The sequence below is a fragment of the Electrona antarctica genome, assembly GCF_951216825.1.
Source record: "Electrona antarctica genome assembly, chromosome: 20".
Lineage (NCBI taxonomy): Eukaryota > Metazoa > Chordata > Actinopteri > Myctophiformes > Myctophidae > Electrona > Electrona antarctica.
Window position 1 is genome coordinate 5,458,177 of NC_136801.1, and position 11,906 is coordinate 5,470,082.

General features: G+C 40.5%; 1 protein-coding gene across 2 annotated transcripts in view; it reads left to right on the forward strand.

Annotated features, from left to right (window-relative positions):
* The window catches only part of cspp1a (centrosome and spindle pole associated protein 1a), a 36,463-nt gene extending 26,030 nt beyond the window's left edge, over nt 1-10,433 (forward strand). For both annotated transcript variants that reach the window (XM_079489765.1, XM_079489766.1), the window contains 4 exons: nt 6,815-6,949; nt 7,778-7,890; nt 8,286-8,445; nt 9,360-10,433. In XM_079489765.1, the coding sequence (XP_079345891.1) occupies nt 6,815-6,949; nt 7,778-7,890; nt 8,286-8,445; nt 9,360-9,583 (632 nt within the window). In that variant the 3' untranslated portion in view covers nt 9,584-10,433. The remainder of the gene's footprint in view (nt 1-6,814; nt 6,950-7,777; nt 7,891-8,285; nt 8,446-9,359) is intronic.
* The last annotated feature ends 1,473 nt before the right edge of the window (nt 10,434-11,906 follow it).

Genomic DNA, 11,906 nt, shown 5'->3' on the forward strand with positions numbered 1-11,906 from the left:
TTGTCCGCTGGAGATTCAGAGGAGTATAAATTAGAGTAAAAGTTTTTAAATTAGTCATTAATCTCTGAAGGAATAACTGTGCATGCGTTGGATGGTGTCTTAATCTGAGAAATATTTCTTGATGCAATCTCCTTTTTAAGTTGGTGTGCTAATAAGCGACTGGCTTTCTCTCCGTGTTCGTAGATAAGACCTCGTGAGCGCAGTAAAAGTTTCTCCGTTTCCTCTGTAGTGAGTAAGTTATACTGCATTTGTGCATTCAACCTGTCTTTGTAAAGCTCAGGTGAGGGTGAAGCTGAATATTCGTTGTCAAGTTTTGTAATACGTTCCAATAGGTGGACCTGTTGTTGTCTTTTTAATTTATTGTGCTTTGAGCAATAAGATATTATTTCGCCTCTTATAACAGCTTTCAAAGTTTCCCATAATAAAGATGGAGATACAGAGTCTGATTTATTATTTAAAATAAATTCATCAATTTTATTTGAAATGAATGAGCAGAAATTGGGATCGTTTAAGAGTAGAGGGCTTAGCTTCCAAGGAGGACGTGGCTTATGCAAATTTGAGAAGTTTAAATCAAGCAGTAAGGGGGCGTGGTCTGAAATGACAATTGCTGAGTATTCAGTATTCTTGACTGAGGGTAGGAGGAGTTTATCAATAAAGAAGTAATCAATCCTAGTAAAGGACTTGTGTGCATTAGAGAAAAAGGAAAAACATTTTTTATTTGGAAATTGGAATCGCCATGGGTCAACGCAACCCATTAAGTTCATAAATGTGGATATTGTTTTAGCCATTTTAGTGAGGGGTCTTCTCTTTGAACTAGATCTATCGAGAGATTGGTTAATTGTACAATTTAAGTCGCCACCGAGGATCAAACGATAAGAGTTCAAATCGGGTAATAAAGAGATTACCTTGTTCATAAAGGCCTCGTCATCCCAGTTGGGCGCATATATGTTAACTAGAAGTACCGGGGTGTTACAAAGACATCCTGAGACTATAACAAAGCGGCCATAGGGGTCAGTAATAATATCTTTTGGGGTAAATTGGATCTTTTTGTGGATTAGAATGGCAGTGCCCCTTGTCTTTGAATCAAAATTGGAGTGATACATTTGACCAACCCAATGTGTTTTTAATCTAATATGGTCTTTCTTGGTCAGGTGTGTCTCTTGTAAGAAAGCTATCTCAGTTTGAAGGTGCTTCAAGTGTGAGAGAATGCGTCCTCTTTTAACTGGTCCATTCATCCCCCCTGTGTTCCAACAAGTGAATCTCAAGGTATCCCCTCCCACTCGCACACCTTTGTTTGAAATATTAGCCATAAGCTAGACTGGTAGAGGATAGGTAAACTGGTTCGAGGCATGAAAAGAGACAGAAAGAAGAGAAAGATAGGAAAGAGAAGTGCTTAGAGAAGTCATGTTTTATATTCAAAGTAGGCCATATCGGTAATGCTATATATACCAAATGGTGAAGTGTAGGGTCAACCAAATGGTGAAGTGTAGGGTCAAAGTTCCCCCCCCCCAAAACGTAAAACATATACCCAGACAAACATAACATTTTAAACAAACTAAACAACACTAAACCTGACATAACTAAAAACATCCCTATTCCTAAGCCTGTCTTCTCAACTAAGACTAGCTGCAGGACCCTATATACTATACTATCCCGCCCCATTTTCTGACAGTTCAACTTCTAATCGTCAGCTTATACTGTAACTTTAGTAGTGGACCCATTTAAACATATTAATACAGTAGTCGGGGAGTCAATCTGAGAGGAATAAATAAATAAACAACCAAAATAATAATAATAATAGTGATAAGAGTAACAACAATGACAACAACATAGTAAAGAGGGCACATGATGCGGCACAGTTGATCTCAAGGGGAAATGAAATCATAAAAGTAGGAAGATAATAATAATTCTTAGATGATTTCCCCCTTTTTCTTTTTTGTTAATTGTGGAATTATGCCCTATCAACAAAGGTGCAGGTGAATGAAAATTAGGTATTTGAGTTAAGCAACCGTCAATCGGTTGAACCCCTGGCTATAGAAAGATGAATGAGTGAAATGTGAAGTGTTTCTCTATACCTATTATGGTATAGAACTAATACTAATAATAGTAACAATCTCTATTGTCACCATTATTGATGTCACCATCATCGTTACTATGAAAGTTCTCTGGTTCATTTTTAGTAGTCATTATCACCCTCCTTATCATCTAATCCTAATTAACATAATTATTCCCCTCACTGCGGTTTAATACTGGTAAGAACACAAAATAAATAACCGAATGATCAAATAAACACTATAGTCGTCCCAAAAGGTAGTAAAAATAATAACTTCATTTAAAACCATAGTGGTTATTATTCTATCTCAGAATATGTTCACATTTCTGCAGTTTTGTAGTTTCCCTGGAAATGTGTAATTTGCCAATTATATCTTATCTTAATCCCTCCTCTCCCCCATCCCACCCCATGCATGCCAAACAGTTGGACAAACCTTAATGTTAGTTAAATAAATATTTTCGGTATCAATATCTTTTGTTTAGAAACAAAGTGCAAGATAGAGAGGAGGAAAAGAGAAGGTGAAAAACAAGCAAGTCAAATAAACAAACAGAAAATGCATTATTATTATTAAGGCGTTCTTTAGTGTTAGGTAATTAGACAAAAAAATAAAGTAAAAATAAAGAGAAGATAATTATTTCAATAACTGATCCACAAGCTCACAACACGGCGCAGAGCGTCATGTCGTGTGCCCGTAGATCAGCACCCTTGTTGTATAGGCTATAGCCTTGTTGAAAATACAGCACACAGAAAAAGGCAACTACTAGCCTACTACAAAAAAAAAAAAAAAAAAAAAGATTGCATTGCCGTGACCGTCTCTTATAAACAAAGCAAGTTAACACGTCTCCATTGTACAAATTCGTTTGCCAGTCTAGGTCTGGTTATTATTCCTTTATCTGATTAGACCATATACACACAGCGCATCAAGCCGCTCATTCAGTTAATAGTTCAACCAGCACGTCACGTGCGTGAGTGGTTGGGACCGCCCGTCACTCTTAATTTGGTCTAGAATAATAAAATAAAATAAGATTTAATAGTAAAAAGACGGGCAGACAGAGGGTACAGCACAAAGCATTATAGGAATATCGGAACACGCTGTTTTGTAAGACTTTGTCAGCGCATAGTTGTTTATCTATTGTGCTTTTGTGTCCTTTTATTTTGAGGGCCGTAGTAGGCTATATACTGTAGGTCCGCGTTTATTAGCCTACTGATCTGGCCAGCCTGTGATCTGTGCTGCTGTTCTGTTCATTATGAGGGTTTATTCAATAATCACAGTCTCTTTCATAAATAATATCTCCCCGTTCAAGTGAATAGCCTAGACGCAGTCTAAAATTTACATTTTTATGTAATTTCAAATGCCTTTATTATACTTGTGTTGAGCAATGAGCTACTAATTTAGACTGAAGTAATTAAAGCAGGTCATGTTTGCATGTTGTGGAATTGTAAACAGCTGAAACCAATATTATATCAGTGTTCTGACATTAACCTGAGGGCCACATTAAGTGAAGGTGGGGGCCGCATGTGGCCCCCGGGCCGCCAGTTGCCCACCCCTGAGTTAGGTGAACACATAGGTGGTCACATAGTCACGGACATTGGTGTTCGTTGGAGTGGTTGCACCACTCAAAAACCACATACCTGCTACATAGTGACATTCTGTTGCTCAAGTTAAACACCGCCGTACTGTGCCTGTGAACGGCTTGCAGCTGGATTGATCTTCAGCTTCATTCGATTGCATTTCAATGCTGACATTTTTAATAGGGCTTTGTGTTTGTACTGTATAGCATAGTGGTTCAGTGGTGTCAGAGAGTTATGGGGTTTTATAAATGCATTGTTAAAATAAGCAGTGTTAATATTTAGAAGAAACTGTACTTTTGAAACCATTTAGTATTATTTTAAGTACTCCAGTACTCCAGTACTTTAAATCAAGTATAAATCTGTTGGTGGAGTAATATTTGACCAGACATATCTATACTTTTACATTTTGGGCGGGAACCCCATTTTGGTGTTAGCATTATGTTATGCTTTAGCTATTAAAAAATAGCAGATCTACAAGCTCATAGCGCGCCAACGAGTGGCGTGCTACGAGCTTGTAGGTCTGCTATTTTTGAAAAATCGAAGAACCACTGACATGATGTCAGGATGTAGAAGACATTTTTAGAATCTGATCTCAGGTCAAAATGGGTTAACTCAAATAATGGGGTTGTGTGTACCTTACGCTTACAGAACAGGCATGTTGTTTTTCCATCAGACACAGATAGATGCACTTGTTTTCTTTATATTGGTAGCCAAGCTGTTGTCAGTCTTGTTTATTTTAGATAGGAGCGTGTAGACTGTAGAGACACAGGAAACCTAGGGCAGAGAGAGAGACACTCGAGACATAACATGATTGGATTTTAACTCGGGCGACGGGCCTTCACTCACAAGGCACATACAGTATGCTCTCCAGACACCCCCCCCATCCCTCCAGCCCCCACCACTGGGGTAAAGAAACCAAGTACATTTACTCAAGTACTAAACGTTCGCTCTGAAAGAATATATATTCAAAGATTTGTGCCGCATTTTTACGATTTTTCAAAAATAGCAGACCTACAAGCTCGTAGTGCGCCACTCGGTGGCGCGCTACGAGCTTGTAGATCTGCTATTTTTCAATAGCTAAAGTATAACATAATGCTTGGTGTAAGGAAACCAAGTACATTTACTCAAGTACTGTAGCCTACTTAACCCATGTTGACCTGAGATCAGATTCTAAAAATGTCTTCTACATCCTGACAGTTTTCTGAAAAAGCTATGTTTCTATGTCAGTCGTTCTTCGATTTTTCAAAAATAGCAGACCTACAAGCTCGTAGCGCGCCACTCGGTGGCACGCTATGAGCTTGTAGATCTGCTATTTTTCAATAGCTAAAGCATAACATAATGCTGACACCAAAAGGGGTTCCCTCCCAAAAAAGGGTTAAAGGGCCACTTCACCCCTTTTGCAACCAGATCTTATTTGAATGTGTTTTTAGATATTTTAGTCATGGACGCCATGTCTCACTTCCTTCCTGGACTACAAGTCACACCTGTCCCTTTAAGTACAATTTTTAGGTACTTTTACTTTACTTGTACTTTTACTTCTACTCCACTACATCTCAGAGGGAAATATTGTACTTTTACTTCTACTCCACTACATCTCAGAGGGAAATATTGTACATTTACTCGACTACAATTATTTAAAAACGTAGTTACTAGTTACTTTGTAGATTTGGATTATTATTACAAAACATACGTTTTACTTGTAACCGGGCACTTCTACGTACATTGCAGTATTGATACTTTTACTTGGGTAAAATATGTGAGTACTTTTTCCGTCACAGCCCTCTTCCAGCCTCTGTCTCTCCACAGTTACACAGTGACATTAATCTCATGAGGTCATGGGTGGCTCATCATAAAGCTCGTCCATCAGTGACAGGCAGTTTGGCCCTCTGTACACACAGCAGCACAAGGCAAGCAACAAAGGAAATGGAATTGGACCGTTTCCCAGACTGGCTTAATACAAGGCTGTGGAGAGAGAAACGTGCAACTTCCAAAACTATAGCAAAAATGTTGGGAACAATGAAAATGGGCGCCGGTTATAGCAGAATATAATGCAAAGGCAGGAGGGGATGTGTTTTGCACAGAGAGTGACCATGATTTTAAACACTTAAACCCTACAGGTATACTTCAAAAAATAGGAATTTAAAAAAATTCTAAAAAGGTAGCACATCCAAAAATTAAACAAACGGCCTTCAAAGTACTCACATTTCCATTTCTTTATTGGCACACACCAAAAAGGAACGCTTACGCGCTTCGGCTATGCAGCCTTCATCAGAGCCCTCTGATGAAGGCTTCTTTTTTGGTGTGTGCCAATAAAGAAATGGAAATGTGAGTACTTTGTCCGCCGTTTGTTTAATTTTTGGATGTGCTACCTTTTTGGAATTATTTTAAATTCCTATTTTTGAGTGGTGCAAACCACTCCAACAACTGGCTTTGTACCCGTGTACCCGTGTTTGTTCGTACCAAAAAAACGAGCGTGGTTGCTATGGTTAGCAACCAAAAAAACGAGCATGGTTGCTATGGTTAGCAACCAAAAAAACGAGCATGGTTGCTATGGTTAGTATGTGACGTCACTGCACCACTCAGTTCACACGGGTGTGATTTTTTATGTATATTGGATTTGGGTTTGAAAACCATTGCTGATGCGCAACCTCTTTTTCTCATTTACCTACAGGTATACTGTAGCCAGACATGGGCAGTATATCTTCAAACATTAAAGTGTGGGAGCCTCAGACTGCATCAGATCAATTCTGTCCGTTCAGTCCTTATCAGCCGGGCTGCAACGCAGTCAGGCTGCAGAGTTGCTGAGTCACTGCCAAGCGGTTGTTTCAGGGCTGGGCACGGATGGGGAGAGGAGAGGGGATGCTGAAAAAGCCGGGATAGGACTCAGCGATTAGAGTTAGACACTATCCTGCCATTATACGTTTACTGTTTCTGTTTCAGTCTCTCCACATAAGATCTGATCTGCAGAGCTTTCATTTTCTGTTTTGTATTTGAGCGGCCAACTTCTGACCTGACCCTGCCTGAGGACATGCATTACCATTGTGTCCATCTCACCACCTCTAATGCACACACAAGCTTTATTGATGCATCAAGGGAAATGCATATGATCGGAAACAATCACTGAAGCTGTGTGTGTGTGTGTGTGCGTGTGTGCGTGTGTGCGTGTGTGCGTGTGTGGTGCGCGTGCAGACACAGAGTCTCGCGAGGAGGTGCGTTACGTGTACCCCGAACCCCCCAGTGATGAGCGCAGTCTGGATATTCAACAACAAGCTCTGCTCCGTGAGCAGCAGAGAAGAATCAAGAGCATGAGGACAGATGAAGGAGGTCAGTGGTCTAACGTATACATTCTACGCTAACAAGGCTCATACCCTTTTACAGCTCCATTCATTCCATCAACAGTTTATGCTGAGTAGATGGATATCTAGAGCAGGGGTTTTCAACTGATTGTGAACCAGGGACCACCACCCTGACTTAAAATCAACCTGGGGACCACTGTTGTGTTGGGTGGGGACATGGGCTAAGATTAGTGCTTTTGTAAGTTAACACTTGCTATGCATCCCATGTGTACACATCCCACTGTTTCTCAACCGTTGACTACTACTGGTAAAATGTCCTAATAATAATGACTCAACCAGACAATCCGGTGCACTTCCCCCTTCTTGAGATTCTAACTCCCTTTTTCTGTTGAATTTCTTGAACTCAAACTTGTCAGTAAATGACTACATGGATGGACTCATCATAGGTCACCAGGTCATTCAGTTCACGGTTTCTCAACTAGTGGAAAGAACATTTAAAACAAATCAACAAATCCTCTATTACTAAATCCATGGTCAGGGACCACATGCAATACCTCCACGGACCACCAGTGGTCCACGGACCACCTGTTGAAAACCCATGATCTAGAGGAAAGACACTTTGACATTGAAACAGACAGTTTCTATTTCCGGGTCCAAGTTTGTAATACTGACATGACACTGACCATGACACTGACCATGACACTGACCATGACACTGACCATGATACTGACCATGATACCGACATGACACTGACCATGGTACTGACCATGATACCGTCATGATACTGATATATGATACTGACCATGATACCGACATTTTTGTAATGATGACGATTTATCTTATTGTGTTCTGTCAGGTTACCTCAGAGATGATGCTCGTTTAAATCCGGCCCATAAGCAGAGGTCTCCTCAGCACTCTGCAGAGGACCGGGAGAGACACATACCTCTCAAGAAGACAGACTACCCTGAAGTATGGAAATTATATTATTTACTATATCACTTCAACACACCAGAGATGTAGTATGGCCTGCAGTGTCTTGGAATAACAGTCCAACAAGTCCATCAGTTTTGTAATTTAACCCATTCTGGACGGGAACCCCTTTTGGTGTTTTAAACATTATGTTATAGTTTAGCTATTGAAAAATAGCAGATCTACATGCTCATAGCGCGCCACCGAGTGGCGCGCTACGAGCTTGTAGGTCTGCTATTTTTGAAAAATCGTCAAAATATTTATGAGGATTTAGAAGAATATTTTTAAATTTCGAGGTCAGGCCAAAATGGATTAAGACTTAAGGCTAATATAATAATAATGCAACTGTCATGGACTGTATGGCATCACTGTTTTGTCTCCATCATGGTCTCCAGGAGGTGATCAGACCTCCTGCTGAGAGGGAGTATGAGATCCAGCCAGATGCCCAGTCCCTGGGGTCAGCGAGCAGTCTGAATGTGGAGAGAGTCAGGGCCCACAACCAGCACCGCATCAGGAGACTGGACCTTTTTGACAAGAACCATGACTTCAGATCAGGTCAGAGCAAACATATACTATTACTGAGCAAACGCTCTGTGCGTTTAGGATTAAATTAACCTGAACTCTAAATGAGCAAAACAAACACTATGCAATGCAAATGGTTCAATAGAATCTAACTGTATCACAGATTAGTATAGCGATTAGAGCGCTCCACCTTCATGCATTCCGGGACACTTCAGGAGTCTTCAAGTTGACTTTAGTTTTTGCATATGATGCTTTATTTAACCCATTTAGACCTGAGTTAAAAACATTCACTTTGAAAGAATATATATTCAAAGATTTGCGCCGCATTTTTACGATTTTTCAAAAATAGCAGACCTACAAGCTCTATGAGCTTGTAGGTCTGCTATTTTTCAATAGCTAAATTATAACAATGTTTAAAACACCAAAAGGGGTTCCCGCCCAAAATGGTTTAAGGTTATTGTAGCAGTCAATTTATATTGGGGGTCGGGAGGGGGCGGGGCGGGGGTCCCGAGACATTGCCAAAGCATTTCCGGGGGTCCCCGGACAAAAACGTTGAGAACCCCTGGTGTAGAGGAGACAGAAACTCAAGGGCAGAGAGAAAGTAGACATGCAAGACATGTGGGTCGGATTCATACCGGGGTCCTCACACCCAAGGAATATATGTGTAATTAGTGTACTAAATGGGTGAGCCACCAGGAACCCCAATTGGACATTTCTTTCATTAAATTCAGTGAACAAAGTATTTCACATTGTGGCATATTCAGGTTTGCTTTGCTTGATAACACCAAGTCAATTTTAAATTCTTATTCTTTTTGTATAATTCTATATAAAAACAAATATTGTTACTCTTATGCCAGCACCCACAATGCTACTATAATTATTATTTGATTTCTGGATTTCTGTGACTGCACATACACAAGTGACACATGAACATCTGTATTGTCCAGATGGGGTGTTGGGTGACGACGAGGACATCTTATCTCTGCACTCGATCCCTTCCGCCCTGGGAAGGCGTGTCTCCGTGGAGACGGTTGCCACGGAGCCGTGGCTGCGCCCGGGTACATCAGAGATGGTGAAACGTACGGGCCGTAGAGAGAGACCGGCTAGCAGAGAGACACTGGACCAGCACTGGGACAGACCCTCTCCACCTACGATGGCTAACAGAGGTTAGCCGCAGCAGAGAGGGCTCTGCTGTCACCCATATAGCCTAGTAGCCAAAAAGTGAACCCGGACATGTTGAGTACACGGTTTTATGTTAGAAATGTTTAGTATGGGTCCCCAGCATGTAGAAACTGCCGGATGCTAACTTGCATATGTTGAGCAATTTTCATAATTGGCATAATATGTGACCATACCATTAACAACCTATAGAAAAATATTCAAAATTTCATCATGCTTTATCTAACATGTGATGTGTCAAACTAGGGGGTTTTCATGATGCTGAATCCATTCCAAGTATTAGTTTTGCAAAAAAACACTCATTGGGCTTAAAACGGCCATGCCCACTTGCCCAAATGTGCTGACATGATCAATTTGTGATGACGGCATTGGCCGTTTTTAGCCCAATGAGTGTTTTTTTTTTGCAAAACTAAAGCTTGGAATGGATTCAGCATCATGAAAACCCCCTAGTTTGACACATCACATGCTACATAAAGCATGATGCAATTTTGAATATTTTGCCTTCTATAGGTTGTAATTGGTATGGTCACATGGGCTGGCTACTAGACTAATACTGTAGCTGTAGCTTTCGGTTCACCATGGACAGCAGACTTTACAGCAGTGATTTTCCCTCTGCAATCACAACACAATTTGCACTGACGCCTTACATTCAGCCTATTATCCATGAGCTGGTGAACAGTTACAAACACAGATTTTGTTAAAAGGGTTGTAAGTGTGAGGCATTATGTAAGTAAGAATGTACAGCTGTGAATGTACTAATAACTCGGGAACTTCATGTTAAATGTTGTCAATATATACCAGATAGAGATTATTTTTAATAAATGTTTTGTAAAACCTTTTTATCCTACCTTTTCATGTATTTATATCAGCCAGAGTAAGAGAGAATATGTGTGCGTTTACGAGATGGAGGACAATGGAACAGTGAGGATGTATCCAATCCAATCCACTTTATTTATAAAGCACATTTTACAACTCAGAGTTAACAAAGTGCTGTACAGAAGAATAAAACTATATACACTGTAGCTAAACACAGAGAACAACAGCAAACACACGAAAAATACAAAACGGATACAAAACATGGACCATAGAAACTCAACCAGGGTTAAAAGCCAAGGTGAGGTGGGTCTTTAGGTGGGATTTAAAGGTCTCAATGGAGGGGCCAGTTTGACATTGGGGGGGGGAGCGCATTCCATAATTCGGGGGCTATGATGGAAAAAGCTCTATCCCCTCTGGTCTTTAAGCGGGTCTTCTTTTTTACCCTAAGGTTTAGCTGGCCTGAGGACCGCAGTGACCTTGGGGGATTATACACCTCAATAAGATCTGCCAAATACTGAGGTGCCAAACCATTCAGTGCTTTAAAGACAAATAATACGATTTTAAAGTCAATTCTGAAACGCACAGGGAGCCAGTGTAGTGACGCCAGAACAGGTGTGATGTGGTCCCGCCTGCGAGTTCCAGTTAGAAGGCGTGCCGCGGCATTTTGGACTAACTGAAGCCGAGCCGAGTAGAGGTGGTGAAGGAGTTTCAATACCTGGAGTCAACTATAAGTAATGCAGACATGGAGGTATGGATGGAGGTACTGTAAGGGTCAGGAGCATAAATATGTCAATCTCACATATGCAGCTTGAGTAGAATTATTATATTGTGTGTATAAAATGGTAAAATAAATGGTAAATGGTGCATTTATATAGCGCCTTTATCCAAGGCGCTTTACATAGATTGTGCATTACATTCACCCATTCACACACATTCATACACCGATTGCGGCGGAAGCCCTAGCCTAGCCCCTTAGATAGCACATTATGTAGACTTAGATAGTATTTTAAACAGACTTATAGCTTGTTACGTAGACAGCTCTAGAATTGCACTTTATGCAGTCATAGCACTTTATAGTACACATGTATAATATATTATATAGTATAGTATGTATAGTTAGATACTCCACTGTTACGTTATTAGTTTACGCATGATTCATGATAACTACTTTTATATATGTGATGTATGCCATGCTTTTGTTATTACTTAATGTAAGTCGCTCTGGATTAAGAGCGTCTGCTAAATGCCTAAATTGTAAATTGTAAATTGTACCAACCAGCACATCGGGAGCAATTTGGGGTTCAGTGTCTTGCCCAAGGACACTTCGACATGTAGACAGGAGGAGCCGGGATTCGAACCGCCGACCCATGGATCATTGGACGACCTGCTCTACCTCCTGAGCCACAGTCGCCCCATATGTATACAGTACCACCAGTTAACACTTATTAGTTATTATCACCATGCTTTATTTGAACAACGGCGAAAGCGTGTTTTTCGAA